This window comes from Bos indicus x Bos taurus, chromosome 11 (genome assembly GCF_003369695.1).
Source record: "Bos indicus x Bos taurus breed Angus x Brahman F1 hybrid chromosome 11, Bos_hybrid_MaternalHap_v2.0, whole genome shotgun sequence".
In the NCBI taxonomy this organism is placed as follows: Eukaryota; Metazoa; Chordata; class Mammalia; order Artiodactyla; family Bovidae; genus Bos; species Bos indicus x Bos taurus.
Genome location: NC_040086.1, coordinates 24946474 through 24967474, shown reverse-complemented (window position 1 = coordinate 24967474; position 21001 = coordinate 24946474). Strand labels below are relative to the sequence as shown.

Here is a 21001-nt window from a genome sequence, read left to right as displayed (position 1 = left end):
TTGTTCAAACTCATGTCCATCGAGTCAGTGATACCATCCAACCATCTCATCCTCTGTCCTCCCCTTCTCCTCCTGCTTTCAATCTTTCCCAGCATCAGGGTCTTTTCCAAGGAGTCGATTCTTCGCATCAGGTGACCAAAGTATTGGAGTTTCAGCCTCAGAATCAGTCCTTCCAATGAACATACAGGACTGATCTCCTTTAGGATTGACTGGTTGGATCTCCTTGCAGTCCAAAGGACTCTCAAAGAGTTTTCTCCAACACCACAGTTCAAAAGCATCAATTCTTCAGCACTCAGCTTTCTTTATAGTCCAACTCTTACATCCATACATGACTACTGGAAAAACCATGTCCTTGACTAGACGGACCTTTGTTGGCAAAGTAATGTCTCTGCTTTTGAATATGCTGTCTAGGTTGGTCATAGCTTTTCTTCCAATGAGCAAGTGTCTTTTAATTTCATGGCTGCAGTCACCATGTACAGTGATTCTGGAACCCAAAAAAATAAAGTCTGACACTGTTTCCATTATTTCCCCATCTATTTCCCATGAAGTGATGGGACCAGATGCCATGATCTTCGTTTTCTGAATGTTGAGTTTTAAGCCAGCTTTTCCACTCTCCTCTTTCACTTTCATCAAGAGGCTCTTTAGTTCTTCTTCACTTTCTGCCATAAGGGTGGTGTCATCTGCATATCTGAGGTTATTGATATTTCTCTCGGCAATCTTGATCCCAGCTTGTGCCTCATCCAGCCTACCATTTTGCATGATGTACTCTGCATATAAGTTAAATAAGTAGGATGACAATATACAGACTTGACGTACTCCTTTCATGACTTGGAACCATTCTATTGTTCCATGTCCAGTTCTAACTGTTGCTTCTTGACCTGCATACACACTTCTCAAGAGGCAGGTAAGATGGTCTGGTATTCCCATCTCTTTAGGAATTTTCCACAGTTTATTGTGATCCACACAGTCAAAAGCTTTGGCATAGTCAATAAAGCAGAAGTAGATGTTTTTCTGGAACTCTCTTGCTTTTTTGATGATCCAGCGGATGTTGGCGATTTGATCTCTGGTTCCTCTGTCTTTTCTAAATCCAGCTTAAACATCTGGAAGTTCCTGGTTCACATATTGCTGAAGCCTGGGTTGGAGAATTTTGAGCATTACTTTACTAGTGTGTGAGATGAGTACAATTATGTGGTAGTTTGAGCATTCTTTGGCATTGCCTTTCTTTGGGATTGGAATGAAAACTGACCTTTTCCAGTCCTGTGGCCACTGCTGAGTTTTCCAAATTTGCTGGCATATTGAGTGCAACACTTTCACAGCATCATCTTTAGGATCTGAAATAGCACAACTGAATTCCATTGCCTCCACTAGCTTTGTTCGTAGTGATGCTTCCTAAGGCCCATTTGACTTTGCATTCCAGGATGTCTGGCTCTAGGTGAGTGATCACACCATCGTGATTATCTTGGTCGTAAAGATCTTTTCTGTGCAGTTCTTCTGTGTATTCTTGCCACGTCTTCTTAATATCATCTGATTCTATTAGGTCCAGACCATTTCTGTCCTTTATTGTGCCCAACTTTGCATGAAATGTTCCCTTGGTATCTCTAATTTTTTTGAGGAGATCTCTAGTCTTTCCCATTCTACTGTTTTCCTATTTCTTTGTACCGATAACTGAGGAAGGCTTTCTTGTCTCTCCTCGCTATTCTTTGGAACTCTGCACTCAAATGGGTATATTTCCTTTTCTCCTTTGCCTTTTGCTTCTCTTCTTTTCTCAGCTATTTGTAAGGCCTCCTCAAAAAACCATTTGGCCTTTTTGCATTTCTTTTTCTTGGCGATGGTCTTGATCACTGCCTCCTATATAATATCATGAACCTCCGTCCATAGTTCTTCAGGCACTCTATCAGATCTAATCCCTTGAATCTATTTCTCACTTCCATTGTATAATCATAAGGGATTTGATTTAGGTCATACCTGAATGGTCTAGAGGTTTTCCATACTTCCTTCAATTTAAGTTTGATTTTGGCAATAAGGAGTTCATGATCTGAGCCACAGTCAGTTCCCAATCTTGTTTTTGCTGACTGTATAGAACTTCTCCATCTTTGGCTGTAAATAATATAATCAATCTGATTTCGGTACTGAACCTCTGGTGATGTCCATGTGTAGAGTCCTCTCTTGTGTTGCTGGAAGAGGCTGTTTGCTATGACCGGTGTGTTCTCACCACATGACAAGATGGTGGAATAGAAGCATGTGCACTCATCTTCTCCTGCAAGAACTCCAAAATTACAACTTGCTGCTGAACAACCATCAACAGGAGAATGTTGGATCCCACCAAAAAAAGATACCCCATGTCCAAGGGCAAAAGAGAAGCCCCAGTAAAATGGTAGGAAGGGTGAAAGCACGTTTAGAATCAAAACCCCATACCTGCCAGAGACACTTCGAGGTTCAAACAAAACCTTGTGAGCACCAGGACACAGAGACCCCACAGAGGCTGAGCCAGAACTGTGTTTGAGTGTCTCCTGTGGAGGTATGGGTCAGCAGTGGCCTGCTGCAGGCGCAGGGGCTCTGGTTGCAGGAGACCTGGTCACACAGCCCGTGGCATAAGCCCTCTTGGAGAAAGCCGCCATTAATCCCACCATAGCACTGCTGACAGCAGATGACCCACAAACTGCAAAACAGTAATAGCAAAGACATTCTTGCACTGTTAAGAAAGTTCTAGGACCCACAACAGATTCCCCAACCTGGGGATCTGGCAAAAGGACTGAGAACCCCAAGGTAATTTGACTTTGCAGTGGGATTTGATTACAGAACCTACACAGGACTGGGGAAACAGATTCTTTGAGAGCACAAACAAGACCTGGTGTGTACCAGGACCCAGGAGAAAGGAGCAGTGACCCCACAAGAGACTGACCCAGACTTGCCTGTGAGTGTCCCGGAGTCTCCAGGGGAGGTGTGGGTGGGAGGTGGCCTGCTGCAGGGTCAGGGGCATTGAGTGAGGGAGTTTGTGCATGGGACCTTTTGAGAGATTACCTCCACCATAGTTTTGTCTCAGATCAAACAACAGGGAGGAAACACAGCCTCACCCATCAACAGAAAACTGGATTAAAGATTTAATGAGCATGGCCCCACCCATCAGAACAAGACCCAGTTTCCCTCACAGTCTCTCCTAACAGGAAGTGTCCATAAGCCTTTTATCCTTATCAGTCAGAGGGCAGACAGAATGAAAACCACAATCACAGAAAATGAATCAAAGTGATCACATGGACCACAGCCTTGTCTAACTCAATGAAACTATGAGCCAAGCCATGTAGGGCCACCCAAGAGGGATGGGTCATGGTGGAGAGTTCTGACAACACATGCTCCACTGGAGAAAGGAATGTCAAACCACTTCAGTATTCTTGCCTCGAGAACCTCATGAACAGTATGAAAAGGAAAGAAGGTAGGACACTGAAAGATGAACTCCCCAGGTCAGTAGGTGCCCAGTATGCTATTGGAGATCAGTGGAGAAATAACTCCAGAAAGAATGAAGAGACAGAGTGAAGTTGCTCAGTCGTGTCTGATTCTTTGCAATCCCATGGACTGTAGCCTACCAGGCTCCTCCATCCATAGAATTTTCCAGGCAAGAGTACTGGAGTGGGTTGCCATTTCCTTCTTCAGGGGATATTCCCAACCTGGGGATCGAACCCAGGTCTCTTGCATTGCAGGCAGACACTTTACCATCTGAGCTACCAGGGAAGCCCAGAGGCAAAGCGAAAACAATGTCCAGTTGTGGATGTGACTAGTGATGGAAGTAAAGTCCGATGCTGTACAGAACAATATTGCATAGGAACCTGGAATGTTAGGTCCATGAATCAAGATGGCAAGAGTGAACATCAATATTTTAAGAATCAGTGAACTAAAATGGACTGGAATGGGCAAACTTAAAATCTTAAGGCTATTGTTTTTGTACAAGTATTTCAACTTAAATTTAACAAATTTAAATTACTTTTGAAAGCCAATAAAATAATTCAAATATTAATCTCTACATACAAAGAATATTATCATTACTGGAAGAAATAATGAAAGATTATCTAAACTGGGTGGGATTATAATATACATTGACAGTAATCAAACCATATTGTATTGGCACAAAGATAGAATCAAAACCCACAGAAATAAACCAGATCATATAATTCATTATTTGAAATTTTAAATATTTTTGTAATTATGTCAATATTAACCAACATTTATTTTGTGCTTACTATGTCCCCATAACCCTTTACAATAGGGTTTCTCTGTAAATAGCGTATTGGGGGAGGGGGGACCAATAACTGTTGGGTGGGTGTAATCCTGTGTATTAGAAGATATTCAGCAGCACCCCTGATCTCTGCTCACTAGATTTCAGTAGCATCTCCCCATCCTCCAGCTGTGACAACCAAAAATGGCTAAAATGTCTATAGACATCATCTCATGTCCCATGGAAGACAAAATTGTCCTGGGTTACAAATTAGTACTTTTATACAGTTGCAACCAATTATCTACCTGCACTACTTGTTATGGTCTGATGTTTTTCAGTTGATTAACATCCACCACACTACAGGAAATACATTCTGCAAAATTCAGTTCAGTTCAGTCGCTCAGTCATGTCCACCTCTTCGCGATCCCATGAATCGCAGCACGCCAGGCCTCTCTGTCCATCACCAACTCCCGGAGTTCACTCAGACTCACGTCCATCGAGTCAGTGATGCCATCCAGCCATCTCATCCTCTGTCGTCCCCTTCTCCTCCTGCCCCCAATCCCTCCCAGCATCAGAGTCTTTTCCAGTGAGTCAAATCTTCGCATGAGGTGGCCAAAGTACTGGAGTTTCAACTTCAGCCTCATTCCCTCCAAAGAAATCCCTGGGCTGATCTCCTAAATAATAGTACTTATGAAAAGATAGGACAAAACTTTAAAAACCTATGAACTTGGTAACCAGAGCTCTTAAAAAAAAAAAAAAAAGTAGCAATCATATAATAAAAATACCAAAACAGTTAAATCCCTACTGACATTTGTACTAATCACAAAGGTCAGTCAGTCCTTTATCTCCTTAAATCCTGGACTTCTACTTCCTCTACTGAGATGTAGGTCACTGTGTACAGTTTCAACAAAACTGAAAATAAAATCAAGAGTGCAGGTTTTTACAAAAATTGGGGAAAATATTTTTCATCCATCTGTAACTCCAAGATGACACATACACTTTCAACACAGTGAAAGCACCCCCGTCTTTGAGGCTACTACTTGCACTGGAGGATGGTACTTTAGTAGAATTTTCATCTTTTGTTTTTCTTAAACACGCTTCATCTGTGAGAACAACTGCTTGGAAAGGCCTCAGATAACTGACAGAATTTCCACACTATACTGATACTTTTCTATTGACTGTATATGGGTTAATTCAAGTTTTAAGAGCATATAAGGACACATCCTAAATTCCCAAATACAGACGAGAGCTACTTACTTAGTAGCAGCAGGCAGCGGTGGCCCAGCAGAAGCAACTGGAGTAAGCAGCGGGCGCTGCGTTAAATGCTTTACAGGAGTTACTTCACTTTATCACCACAACACTCTGATGTGTTTTAGAAAAAGCAATGGGTACTTGGAAAGGTTAAATAATTCTCCCAAGGTTATTCAGCTAAAATATAGTGCAGCCAGATTTCACCCAAAATTGTGAATCCAAAGTCATTTTCCTTTAATAATTTAATGTTATAATACTTTTTAGTTTCTTTCTTAAAATTCCAGTGTTACAATACAACTAAATAATAATTCAAAACTTACTACATATGACATCTTTTTCTTTGGAAAATTCTTTAGCTATTTATTCAAACTCAATAAAGATTTTAAACCTTAAAAGCAACTTTTACCTTCGTTTGCAAGCTACATACTCATCTTCCCAGATCTTGTTAGACAGTGTTTGTTTCCAGAGTTTGTTAGACAGTGGGTAGCCATAAATGAATTTTTAAATTCTGAAGCCACAAAAAAGAAATATTCACCAGCAAGACAAATGGCACAACAATGTCTTAAAATTCACCAGGACACGTTCACAAAGAAAGCAAGCCTGTAAAATATTCTGGCATGGTGCTGATGCTTCCACCTCCTTAGGATATTAATTCAAGTTCTACATCCCATGCCAATGCATACTGGAATCTGGCCACTGGTCTAAACATATCCATTTAAGAGGAGCAAAAGGGTTATTAGTACGCACAGACCGTATCAAGCCCTAAATATCTGTTCGTAAAATGATGTTTTCTATTACTTGATTTCTCTGCAAATAGGTACTAGCTGTGAATGAGTTTCTGTGATGGCAATGTCTGTGTTTTTCAAACGTGTTTTAACTGACAGTGTATCTATCTGCCACCCTAACTCCTTCTCCTCAGAAAATACATTAATTAGAAAAAGGAGGTTCTTAGGACTTCCTTGGTGGTCCACTGATTAGGAATCTGCCTTCCAATGCAGGGAATGCAGGTTCAATCCCCACCCTCAAGAACTTCAAATCCTCACTACGATATAATGTAGAATAAACTATTGCATTTTATATGTGATTTTATTTCCTTAAAAATTTTTTGTCTACTTTAAGCTAGGTAGATATGCTTTCCAATTACACAACTCTAACCAGCTTTATGCATCTCGGGGCAATATCATATTTAAAAATTTTTCAGGTAGATGGGAACTCATGAGATTTTGTGAGCTGATTTTTCTGCCCACTATAACCTTAAATACCCCAATTTTATTACTTGCTTCAGCATTTATCTTTACATGAGCAATACACAAAATTTTCTAGGCTTTCTATACACTTAGAACATAAGCATATTCAGTGCTGAAGAGAGAATCAGACACTTGAAAAAAAAAAAAAAAAGAAATTAGAGCATTCCCAGATGGTTAGGGGTTATTTAACTTATATGCAGAGTACATCATGAGAAACGCTGGACTGGAAGAAGCACAAGCTGGAATCAAGATTGCCAGGAGAAATATCAATAACCTCAGATATGCAGATGACACCACCCTTATGGCAGAAAGTGAAGAGGAACTCAAAAGCCTCTTGATGAAAGTGAAAGTGGAGAGTGAAAAAGTTGGCTTAAAGCTCAACATTCAGAAAACGAAGATCATGGCATCCGGTCCCATCACTTCATGGGAAATAGATGGGGAAACAGTGGAAACAGTGTCAGACTTTATTTTTTGGGCTCCAGAATCACTGCAGATGGTGACTGCAGCCATGAAATTAAAAGACGCTTACTCCTCAGAAGGAAAGTTATGACCAACCTAAATAGCATATTGAAAACCAGAGACTTCACTTTGCCAACAAAGGTCCGTCTAGTCAAGGCTATGGTTTTTCCTGTGGTCATGTATGGATGTGAGAGTTGGACTGTGAAGAAGGCTGAGCGCCGAAGAATTGATGCTTTTGAACTGTGGTGTTGGAGAAGACTCCTGAGAGTCCCTTGGACTGCAAGGAGATCCAACCAGTCCATTCTGAAGGAGATCAGCCCTGGGTGTTCTTTGGAAGGAATGACGCTGAAGCTGAAGCTCTAGTACTTTGGGCACCTTCTGCAAAGAGTTGACTCATTGGAAAAGACTCTGATGCTGGGAGGGATTGGGGGCAGGAGGAGAAGGGGACGACAGAGGATGAGATGGCTGGATGGCATCACTGACTCGATGGACGTGAGTTTGAGTGAACTCCAGGAGTTGTTGATGGACAGGGAGGCCTGGTGTGCTGCGATTCATGGGGTCGCAAAGAGTCAGACATGACTGAGTGACTGAACTGAACTGAGATGATTAGGATTTGGAGCTTTCACTGTCACGGCCCAGGTTCAGTCAATGGTCAGGGAACTGAGATGGCACAAGCCAAAGTGTGGCCAAAATGTTTTTAAATTAACTGATTAAAATAAAAAATTAAAATGCTTCAATAAATATATATATACAAATTTTAAGATGAAATTAAAAATACAACATTGTAAATCAACTATACTTCATAAAATATATTCAATTTTTTTCTATAAAAAATGAGAGAAAAAGAGCTACACAATCAGTAGCTCATTCAGTACTACATTTTAAAAAGTCAAATAAGAGACAGGGTGCTCAGGCCTGGTGCACTGGGATGACCCTGAGGGATGGGATGGTGAGGGAGGTGTGAGCAGGGTTCAGGTTGGGGAACACATGTACACTCATGGCTAATTCATGTGAAAGTATGGCAAAAACCATCACAATATTGTAAAGTAATTAGCCTCCAATTAAAATTTAAAAAAAAAAGAAAAAAAAGTCAAATAATAAAAATAGCACAAAAGATTACATGAACAATACAGTCTACATAGTTTTGAAAAGGGGAGAGATCAAAGTTCAGGGAAGAGTAACAAAGGGCTGCTGAGGGGGTGGAGAGTGTGGGCCAGGTGCTGCGGACACAATGCGCTAGGGGCACTCCTGGCTCTCGGTCTCTGTGGAGATGGACTTGCTGAACATCTCACAGAGGGCCATACATCTGTCCAAAACTCAAAGAACTGCACACAGAAGTTGGTGAAATGCACTACATATAAAGTATACCTTAACTGAAACAAGGAAAAAAAAATCTGTAAATGATTACTTGGAAGCCAACTGTCATTTTGTATAAAATTTCAGACACACCACCTTCAGTTCAGTTCAGTTGCTCAGTCCTGTCTGACTCTTTGCGACCCCATGAATCACAGCACGCCAGGCCTCCCTGTCCATCACCAACTCTCGGAGTTCACTCAGACTCACGTCCATCGAGTCCATGATGCCATCCAGCCATCTCATCCTCTGTCGTCCCCTTCTCCTCCTGCTCCAAATCCCTCCCAGCATCAGAGTCTTTTCCAATGAGTCAACTCTTCGCATGAGGTGGCCAAAGTACTGGAGTTTCAGCTTTAGCATCATTCCTTCCAAAGAACACCCAGGGCTGATCTCCTTCAGAATGGACTGGTTGGATCTCCTTGCAGTCCAAGGGACTCTCAGGAGTCTTCTCCAACACCACAGTTCAAAAGCATCAATTCTTCGGTGCTCAGCTGTCTTCACAGTCCAACTCTCACATCCATACATGACCACAGGAAAAACCATAGCCTTGACTAGATGGACCTTTGTTGGCAAAGTCAAGTCCCTGCTTTTCAATATGCTGTCTAGGTTGGTCATAACTTTCCTTCTGAGGAGTAAGCGTCTTTTAATTTCATGGCTGCTATCACCATCTGCAGTGATTTGGGAGCCCAAAAAAATAAAGTCTGACACTGTTTCCACTGTTTCCCCATCTATTTCCCATGAAGTGATGGGACCGGATGCCATGATCTTCGTTTTCTGAATGTTGAGCTTGAAGCCAACTTTTTCACTCTCCACTTTCACTTTCATCAAGAGGCTTTTGAGTTCCTCTTCACTTTCTGCCATAAGGGTGGTGTCATCTGCATATCTGAGGTTACTGATATTTCTCCTGGCAATCTTGATTCCAGCTTGTGTTTCTTCCAGTCCGGCGTTTCTCATGATGTACTCTGCACACACCATTTTACAGCTTAGCAATTTCATTTCTGGGAACATGTTTTCCAGTTATATCCAGAGTACAAAATTATCCATTATCTAAAGGATACTCAATGCACTTTTGTAAAATTTAAAGATCAAATGCTTTCAAAAATAAAACAATAAAGTCTAAGATCAAACATTAAGGACTATATAAATATCTGAAATTATTTTGGGAACACAAATTGATTTGTACAGATCAGAATGCCAATAAATGCAATCTCTCAGCCTATAATGGAGAAGGAAATGGCACTCCACTCCAGTAATCTTGCCTGGGAAATCCCATGGACAGAGAGGAGCCTGGTGGGCCATAGTCCAAGGGGTTGCCAAACAGCAGCAGCCTATAATAAACTACTTACCATCTCTTTAAAACACACACGCACACACAAAACAAAACAAAACTTCTAAACACAGTTGAGTGCAGACATGGCAATCTGTTCTCAAAGCTTAGTCATTACTGACTGACCTTTCCTGGTACTGAGTTCATAAAAATGCAGAAGTCTGCAACCTCGTGTTATCCACAGCCACCCATCTGCCCACCACGGACAATGATAACCCACCAACCACACTGGCTACTATGGTTCACAAACTCCACCTTGAGTTGATTTAACTTTTCTGCATATACTTCCTATTGGAAAGCATGGTAAAGAATGCAAATTATAAAAACTTTAGGAATAATTTCTAAACCTCTCTATGACAAAAATTCTAAATTTCTGTATAACAAAAATAAATAAAACATTTAAATATAAAATCATTAAGATTTTTTAAGCGAGGAGGTAACAGGTGCAATACTCACAGACAAATACTTCTACATTTGTTTATCTTTAATATGCAAAATACTCTTGCCAATACATATAAATAACCAATAGAAAATACACAAGAAATTTACAGAATAGTTAAAAATAACTAAGGAAAGCATACTTTCAACTTTTAAAAATAATAATAAAAAAAGCAACAACAAATGAAAAGCTAATACAAAAATGTGACAAAATGGGGGCGCTAATAATCTATCAGTGAATGCATCTGATTTGCTCATACAAAAATTACAAAAATTTTTGAAGGGCAAAGTGGCATTTTTAATACTTCCAGGAAGCTATGCTTGAAAAATGTTTATGCAGCATAAGTATGTGTAAAGACTTTCTAGCAGTATCATTTGCTCAAAATATGTAGGGACTTCCCTGGTGCTCCAGTGGATGACTCTGCATTCCCAATGCAGGGGGCTGAGAGTTCAATCCCTGGTCAAGGAACTAAGATCCCACATACTGCAACTAAGCCCTCGCACTTGAGTGCCCCTGCTCCCCAACTAGGAAAGCCTGAATACCACAATGAAGAGCCTGCACGCTGCACTGATGACCCAGTGCAGCCATAGTAAATTTTTTAAAAATGTAAACACCTAAATGTCTATCAACAGGGGTACTGGTAAAGGAAATAAATTATGCCATATCCAGGCAGAATTAAGAACTCTACAGTCACAAAAAGAATAAAGCACTCTTCTCGTTAGAAAAGATGCAAAAGATACACCATTAACTGAAAGAAGCAGTTGCAGAGTAACCTGCAACTTGCCACTGCACAAGGACCATTCCTGAATGGATTATGAGCCACTGCTGTTACCAAAATAAAATATGGGTTTTGGCTTTTTATACTGTTCATGGGCTTCTCAAGGCAAGAATACTGCCATTCCCTTCTCCAGGGAACTATGTTTTGTCAACCTGCAGACATGAAATTAAATGACGCTTGCTCCTTGGAAGAAAAGTTATGACCAACCTAGACAGCCTATTAAAAAGGAGAGACATTACTTTGCCAAAAAAAGTCCATCTAGTCAAAGCTATGGTTTTTCCAGCAGTCATGTATGGATGTAAGAGTTGGACCTTTAAGAAAGCTGAGCACTTCTGAACTGTGGTATTAGAGAAGACTCTTGAGAATCTCTTGAACAGCAAGGAGATCAAACTAGTCAATCCTAAAGGAAATCAATCCTGAATATTCATTGGAAGGACTGATGCTGAAGCTGAAGCTCTAATACTTTGGCCACCTGATGCAAAGAACTGACTCCTTAGAAAAGACTGATGCTGGGAAAGACTGAAGGCAGGAGGAGAAGGGGATGACAGAGGATGAGATGGTTGGATGGCATCACCAACTCAGTGGGCGTGAGTTTGAGCAAGCTCCAAGAGTTGGTGATGGACAGAGAAACCTGTGCAGTCCATGGGGCCACAAAGAGTCAGACACAACTGAGTGACTAAACTGAACTGAAATACGGGTTTGGAATGAAGAAAAGGGTGTGGTGTTCATTTTCTATATTAAACTTTATTTTGTGTTTCATTTTTTAAATGTTAAGAATGTTTTACTTTTCAAATCAGAAAATAAGGGTTTTAAGTATACAGTTATGACAGAAAAAAGAAAAATTAAGTCTTGCTAGGAAGATATGCTTTTAAAATGTAAAGTTTTGAGTCTCTCTGGTCTACAAACTTCCCAGTTCAGCCAAAATCCCCACCAGAACTTAAGTGTTCACTAGATTCCATGGCTACCTCAGATAGATGATGTGAAGGCACACAAATCTCAAAGCATGAGTCTGTCACATTACAATACAAGTTCAACAACATTAACGCTCTTAAAGTTGTATTTAAAAGAAAAATACAGGTAGAAAACTCATGAAAATGTGAAATGAAAAATGAATAATTGATCAAATAAATGATTATTCATTGCTGTTTGTTGTATTTCTAAAATTGGAAGAGGTCATTACTTTTAAACTTTGGCCTGAAAGTTGTTTTTTCCATCTGATGAAAATACTCAAGTTTCAAGGAAATTTGTTTTCACAGGATTTGAAACTCAAAGAAAAACATACCTTCTAAGAGCATTTCTGGAATGTCTGCTTGATATCTAGGTCCCACTCTGATTTCACCTTTGTCAGCTAATAGTGTTTTCACTGAGGGATCATAGACCAATGAATAGAAAAAAGTATCCTGGAAAAAAAGATGACAGAAGACAGAAATATCGACATAAACGTAATTCCTTCTACTTTTTATAAAGCAATAAATCCAGTGTCATAATAATGAAACCATAAAAACTCCACAGAGCATAAAATTTCATTTTGGTGAATAAATTCATAAATCTTTAAGGAGAGCATAATGTTACTATCATCAGGTAAACAGTATAAAATTAAATTAAATTAAATTAAAACAAATAGCTTACAATTGAGGTGGATAATAAAGTGTTACTATTATTTGTTTAGTTAGTCTAACAGAAAACGATTAATTGCTCTAAAAGTTAAGCTAAAGTCAAATAAAGACCACTGAAATCCAGTGGTCATTTTAAAGCTGTAAAGCCCACCCCAAACACTAAGGGTGCCTTCACAGACGTGTGATACTCTTACTTTGACACTGCCCATCCCACATTTTATCAAAAATATTAAAATGCAGACACATTTCACATTAAAACTACAGAACTTAGTTTATATGCAGTTTACTAATGTGTCACACTATATACACTTAATTACAATTATCTATTTAATTACAATTATCCATTAATTATAATTCTGCAGTTGTCCTTTAAATTCTAAAACATATGTCTATATGGGTAAGCATATAAACCTAACTATACATTCTATCATCACCAGCATACCCATCTAACTTTCCATGGTCACTTAAAAGAGCAAACACCCTACTTACTGGACCTAAAGGATAAAATGACCTATAGCCACCAGTCTTTAGCTGAATTCTGCATAGCCACTAGAAATCATCTGAACCAGCAAAGTCTTGCCTTTTGCTCCCCCCGATCTCCCTTCCCCATGGATGTGAGGGTCATCTACTGCATGACTCTCCATATTAAACCCTGAAAGGGCCTATTAAAGAACAGTAGATTGATAAAGGACTGAGGTTAAAAAGCAAGAGGATAGGAAAAAAAAATCCTAAAGACTTGGCAAATTTTCATCTACTACAATCCTTAGCAGATACAAATTGTTAACAAATTAGAAGGTAACAAATAGCATCTTTTAAAAACAAATCAGAGGATTTCCAAGTGGCCCAGTGGTGAGGCCTCTGCACTCCCATGCAGTGGCCTGGGCTCCATCCCTGGTCGGGCAACTAAGATCCCACAAGCCAAGCCACGCAGACACAGTGCAGCAGTAAAAGTCCGCTCTCAGCGCGGCCAAATACAGTGTAATATACTAAAATATATTGGCTATTTCTTCTTTTTATTTCTGCTCCTGTGAACAAAAGATAATTTCTGAGCATCATCAATCCATAGTATCCATCATTCTGTTTGACAGACTGACAATAAACCCTTCTTTTTCAAATTTCACAAGACTATTAGCCTTTTTTTCTGCTTTGAATACTTACTTTCCTTCTTATTAGGTTTCTGGTGCACAGTAGTTCTACATGTTTGCATCAGTCTTTTTCTGTAATTTTACTTCATTTGAGATAAGGGAGCAACACTTTCGAGCATAGAAAACTATTTTTTTTAAAGAAAATATGTCCCTTTAATTTTGCTTTTTAAAATATATATGTAATGAAGATTCTGGGAAAACAAACACTGTGAAATTATGAAGGTTAAATACTGAACCATCAATAAATAGTAAAGTATTTTCCCCACAACAAAACTGATAAAAGTCACATAAAACTGCAAAATGTAAAATAGTCTGCTTACGAGAATCTCCTCCCTTCAATGGCGTCCATGCTCTAATTCAATTTCATAAAAATGTTTATGACGTCTCTTGAAGGTTACAGAAAAATTTATTCTTAGGTGACAAAGTTTATTAGGATTCTAGTAAAGGAAGCAGACCACCAATGGTAAAATTTTATCTGCAAAGAGCCTAAAAGAAAAGCTATTTACTTCCAAAAATTTTTTAAAAAAAAGGGAAGAGGATCAAGTATTTTTATTTATTTCATAAAGCCCAAATTAGTTTGTCCCTCCAAAAAAGTTCTTTCACTACCAATTCAATCATTTGCTATACTTTACCAACTTTTCATTGTGAAGCAAAGATAGACCTAAGGAGTTTTTGCCAACTTTTATCTCAGTTAACCAGAAAAATGAAATTACCTGAATATATTCTAATCATTATACTTTTACCATAATATTGTTATCATTATGCAATAATTTGTTAGAAGAAGAAATAATACAAATGTATAGGCTTTGTATGAAATAGAGAGGGAAAAACACACACAAGTATAATTGTGAATTACCTCTTTATCAAGATATGACAATACTGACTCTGTCTCATTCAGAAGGGCAACACTGCATTTCCCCCTGTTGAAAGAGAAAAAAAGTGAATAAATGCAAGAAAAGCCACTTCGCCTTCACAGAGATGATATACACAGTGTTAGGAACATTCAAAATGTAAAGGTAGTATTAAGAAACTAGATGACAGTCAGGAGCATCTAGACATGTATACACTTGGACTTACTCTACAACTTGGTGTCATGGAACCTAAAAAATAAGGCTGTAGACATTTGTTGAGAGGCTAACCTGGGGAAGGAACAGTGTTAGGTAGTAAATCCCTATAACATAAAACATTTTATAGGTATTTCCTAACTCTTTAAGAAGAAAAGAAGAATACAATGTAATCTTCAGACAAAGTTAGTTTCTGAATCTGTAAAGAGTTAATATGAGGTAATTTTATACAAGGGGTTTTTAAAGAAATCACCATGTAAACCAGTGCCTAAAATAATCTTCAAATTTTTATAGTAGCCACTGCATACAAGAACATAAAAATAATACACATTTACATCAGGATTACCTGATGTAACTATACCTTTATTGCTAACTTACCTTTATTGAAACTGCTCGAAAGACTAGTTAAAATTTAAACACGAGGAACTCCTATAGAGCAAGGGGCAAATAAAGATCGACACATTCATGGATCTTGAAGTCTCATGGCATTTACCTTTGATCATAGCTGGGTGTGTACTTGAAAATGAAATGCTGTTTAAAAAAGGCCTGTCTAGACCTGAGAAAAATTATGGTTATTCACGTAGTGGCATTTAATACCACTTTTAAAATTATCTTCCCAGTTTGAAAAACTCAGTATAGCTACTAATTTGACAGGAGAATTCTGAGAGACTATTCAAGTTACAGATATTGGTCAGGACTCACAAAATACTTTTAAAATGTCATAATATCACTTGGTTTTCTAAACAAAAATCATGACTTGCTCTCCACGAATTAACATGTAAAAACAAATGCATCAAATACACATTACATAGGAAGTTTGTTGTTGGATTACCAGAGTGAAATACAGTTCAAAGGAAAAAATTACCAAAAGCAAAACACGAATGCATAAGTCAAAAACTACACTAAGCATTTTGCAACTGTATATTCCTTAAACTTAAATTGAAAAAAAAAATGTTTTCCTCTCATCAAAATATCTTTCTCTGTTAATCATCTTAGATTGATATCACTTCAAAAGGTTTGTCCTGTATACGAGACAGCAAAAGAGACACTGATATATAGAACAGTCTTTTGGACTCTGTGGGAAAGGGAGAGGGTGGGATGATTTGGGAGAATGGCATTGAAATACGTATAATATCATATATGGAACGAGTCGCCAGTCCAGGTTCGATGCACGATACTGGATGTTTGGGGCTGGTGCACTGGGACGACCCAGAGGGATGCTATGGGGAAGGAGGAGGGAGGAGGGTTCAGGATGGGGAACACATGTATACCTGTGGCAGATTCATTTCGATGTTTGGCAAAACCAATACAATATTGTAAAGTTTAAAAATAAAATAAAATTAAAAGAAAAAAAAAAAGGTTTCTCTGAGAGCACGTGGTACTTCTACACTATCCTGTCAAATCCGTAATTCGGTTACTTCGAGTTATGAAGGTTTTCTGTTTTTCCAATGTATTTTATTTGTGCATAGTACTGAAGCAGAAAAAATAACATCATTATTTCAGTGAATATAACACTCAAAATCAATAATTACCTGATATGCTCATGCAAAGGACAGAATTACAAGGGGAACTGCTCTGCTGCTGTTAGCACATCTACGACTGCCATAGAAGAACTTCTATGACCCATGAATATGTGCTCACACATGCAAGAGTGCTTAAGGAACAGACGGGATTTCCAAAAATAGTTTCATTTACTTCTCTTGCTTCAGCAACAGCTGACAAAGCAATATTTCTAACATTTAATACTTATTCCACCTAGAAATCATAAAATCTTTTTAAGTTCTCTATAGTCAGGTTTAAAAAAAAATGGGGAGGAGCAGATGCTATAAATGTTATTTTAATAGGTATCACTTGAATTTTATAAGATAACAGACACTAAAAATTCAGAAAAAGAATACAGCATAAAGGTGCCTCCATACTGTCTGAAATGATAAAAGATTTTTTTTTTTTAAAGAATTATTTATTTATGGCTACGCTGGGTCCTCAATGATGCATGCAGGCTTTCTCTAGCTGCAGTGAGCAGGGGCTACTCTCTAGTTGCAGTGTACCAGCTTCTCTTGTTGCGGCGCATGGGCTCTAGAGCACAGGTACACAGGCTTAGCTGCCCCGCGGCATGTAGAGTCTTCCTGGACCAGGGATCAAACCCCATGTCCCCTGCCTGCATTGGCAGGCAGACTCTTAACCACTGGATCCCCAGCAAAGTCCATGAAAAAAGATGTTAAACTGAATCACTAAACCGTTATTTTCATATTTACATCAGGAGGTAAGGAAACATTGGTCATACTGGTTTTAGAGGCCCAAGATGATTACAAAACCAATAAAAGGACAGCCATCCCAATCAATCTAAAATGTAAGATATTTTCAGAAGTACAGATTTTATGCAAAAAGGAAAGGATAATAGATGATTTTAACTTATAATTTTTCTTTAATGTACCTATACTGTACCTTTCCCATTAAAAACAAAAACGTGACACTTAACTTTCCATGTGCATATATTAACAGCTAACAAAGTAAGAGGCTGAGTCAGAGTTATTTTGTGAAGTAAACATGAACATGTAATTAACACGTGTACCACCACGCCAAGAGTTGTTGACAAAGTAGTTTCAAAAGAGACTTCAAGTGTTGGCTTCCGTTATGCTGAACAAATCTTGGCTCACAGGAAAAACATGATAAATTTTAAGCTAACTGCAAACTAAAGGAACTATTAACAAATTCTGAATATAGATAATGCAATTGTTTTACCCTGAACCTCAAGCAATGAACCTGTGTCTCTTGCACAGCACTTTAAACCATAAGGAATAAAGATATGAAAACATTAACAATATAAAACATAGGAAAGACTGTAACATTGAGAAAGATCACTCAAGGCCCATTCATACTGCTTTTCGAGAGGAGCACAGAATTTCTAGAGATAACATATTTTCCCACGTATCATTCAAAAAGTTTTTTTTTAGTATATTTTATTTCAAAATATATATATATAAATATTATATTTCAGAAATGGCAGAGTACAGGGACAGAGAAAAATGTGATTATTACAACACAATACAGTCCCGTGTTTAATGGCAGGTACTGATCAGCCTGAAATCTGCTGTTTCCTTAACAAGATGCTAGCATAATCCCACAGGACTCAAAAACCTTATGTAAAATGTGCACCCAGGTTATTTTTCCTCTTACCAAAAGATGTTACCCATTTGTACAAGTGGAAAACAAGGAAGTTTAAATTAGCATCCATTTCCCCCACTATCTGAAGGCTTTCCTTCACTAACACACAGAAGTACAATGGTCCAGGACCTGGAAAAATGAAACTTTCTTAGTGTCGCACGAAGATAATTGAATTCAAATATCTTGGAAGGAATCCAAGCATCTATGTGGTTAACAAGCATGACCAGGTGATCTTTAGGCACACTGAACATGAATTTTAAACCTGCCTTGTTCACTGAAAGCCATTATTTCTTCATTAAAGAAAGGTATTTTTCCATTTAAAAAAAAGAAATCTTGCCATTTGCAAAAACATAGCTAGATCTAGAGGGTATGAAATAAATCAGATGAAGACAGACAAATAGCCATGTGATTTCTCACTTACATGTGGAATTTAAAAAACAAAAAAATAAAACAAAAGGAAAACAGACTCACAGAGAACAAACATGTGGTTGCCAGAGGGGAAGGAGTAGAGATGGGGGCAGGCAGTGGTGCATGGGGGCAAATAGGTGAAGGGGACTAAGAGGTACAAACATCCAATTAGAAAATAAATAAGTCATGGGAATGTAATAATATAGAGCATAAGGAATATGGTCAGTGATATTATAGTAACTTGGTATGGGGGACAGACAGTTTCTAGTCTTATTGTGATCATCTCGTAATGTATGCAAATGTCAAATCACTATGTAGTACACCTGAAACTAACATAATGCTGTATGTTGATTACATTTCACTTTTTAAAATATGCAAAGAAATAATTTGCTGTTGTGGTGGGGGGAAGACTCTCAACATTCTTAGCCATTAGGAAAATGCAAAATCAAAAACACAGTGAGATACAGTTCACAGAAAACCACAAAGATGGGCTAAAATGAAAAACAGACAATAACAAGTGTTGACATGGATTGGCAAAACTGGAACACTAACACTTTGCTGGTGAGGATACAAAACTGTGTAGTCACTTGAGAAAACAGTTTGGCAGTTCCTCAAAATGTTAAACACACAGCTGCCATCTGATTCAGCAATTCCACACGTAAGTATAATACCATGAGAAAAGAAAACATACATCCACACAAAATCTCGTGCACAGACATTCACAGCGGCATTATTTACAACAGACAAAAAGTAGAACAATCGAAATTTCCATCACCTGATGAACGAGCAAACAAAACGGTGCAGTTCTAGCCCAAGTCCAAAGGCCTGAGACTCAAGAGTGCTGCTGCTATGAGTCCCAGAGAGGAAGAAACCGCGGCCCCAGCTTCGTCAGTCAGAGGGAGAATTCTCTCTCCTACCTTTTTGCTCTTTTCAGACCCTCAACCGAATGGAAGAGGTTTCCCTCACACTGGGAAAGACAATCTGCTTTACTCAGTCTACTGATTCAAATAATCTCTTCTGGAAACACCCTCATGGACACACACAGGGTTTTTTTACCAGACATCTGAGTATGACAGGAGCCCAGTCAAGTTGACCACTAATTTAACTACCACAATATCTCAATAAAGTCATTATTAAAAAATATATATATATTCTTCTTCATAACTATCAAGCTCATGAAAAACAAGGAAAGACTGGGACATTCTACAGACCAGAGGAGATGATGAAGACATGATGCCTAAATGCAATGCCAGGGTAAATCTGGGAACAGCAAAAGGACGTCAGAGAAAGAGTGATTAATGTCTGGATACAGTCTGGAGTGTAGTAACACAGTAACATATCTGTGTGAATTTCTTAGTTTTGATGAAGATGGCATGATTAAATGAACTGTAAACATTAAGCAAGACCTGAGTGGAGAGCACATGGACGCTCTCTGTGCCATCCTGGAAGCTTTGTCTGCAAACCAGACAGTACCCCAAATCAAAAGGCTCACTTTCTAAGACTCCCTCCTTTTGAAAAAGTGGCATGTGTGTCACTGATCTTATGAGTCTGATATTAGCCACAAACTGAATTCTGAACATTTTTTCATATAAAGAATTACGCCTGGTTCTGTGATTGAAATTCAGCAAATAGTTTTATACACCATTTAATCCACTAAACACAATGAACAAATTTTTTTTAAATGAAATTTTAAAATGCAAAATGCTTTCAGAAGATTATGTTTCTCAACAGCAGGAATGTAAGATAGGACAAAAGAAAAGATTCAAAATTCTGAGGGAAATTATTTCCAAACCAGAATTATATCCCTAAACAAATCATCAGTCAAGTGTGAAAAACATTTTCAGATAAGCAAGGACTAAAATGTTTTACATTTTAGAAGATTAATCAAAAGGAAAACGCAAAACAATGATTAATTCCAAGGAAAACAAAAGGTTGTACAAGAGACAATTATGTGAGGAACATTTATGTGCTCATAAAATACAGAGACATTAAGTTAAATAAAACTGTGATATGCTGGAAACACAAAAGGGAATGGAGAAGAGGAAGCAAAGAGACATTTTCAAAATTGAAAATGAATAGTGGCAGTGTAAGAGTAGTATAAACACCAAAGTCAGCGTTAGAGAAGTTGAAAATAACTGCACAATGGGAACCAGCCACATAACTGCCTGAGGTAATACTAGACAGCTGTATTAGTATATTTAAAGTGAAGGGGGAGGGTCCTAATTAGATCAAGTATATAAATTCATGTGTATACACACACACGTACATACACCAAGGGAGCAAGAGTTATGATGACATTAAATCAGGTTTTCTCAACCCTGGCAGCACCACTGGCTGAGTCAGTAGATGATAGAGGAGTCCTAAACCAGATGCAAACCCAAAACTGTCCAGACTCTGTCAAATGTTCCTTGGGAGACAAGAGTGCTCCTGGATGAGAACACAATATTGACTAATGGTTTTCTTAACTATATCTTACTAACAAATATTTAAGGACTGACTATATAAGCGAAAAATATAATTTTATACAACTTTGGATTATTAA

The 21001-nt window shown here is 38.3% G+C and overlaps 1 protein-coding gene across 8 annotated transcripts in view; it reads right to left on the bottom strand.

Annotated features, from left to right (window-relative positions):
- Positions 1–21001, bottom strand: part of MTA3 (metastasis associated 1 family member 3) — a 213327-nt gene that overhangs the window by 72096 nt on the left and 120230 nt on the right. For all 8 annotated transcript variants that reach the window (XM_027555113.1, XM_027555117.1, XM_027555118.1 and 5 more), the window contains exons 5-6: positions 14679–14742; positions 12344–12461 (exon numbers count right to left, since the gene is read on the bottom strand). In XM_027555113.1, coding sequence (XP_027410914.1) covers positions 12344–12461; positions 14679–14742 — 182 coding nt within the window. The remainder of the gene's footprint in view (positions 1–12343; positions 12462–14678; positions 14743–21001) is intronic.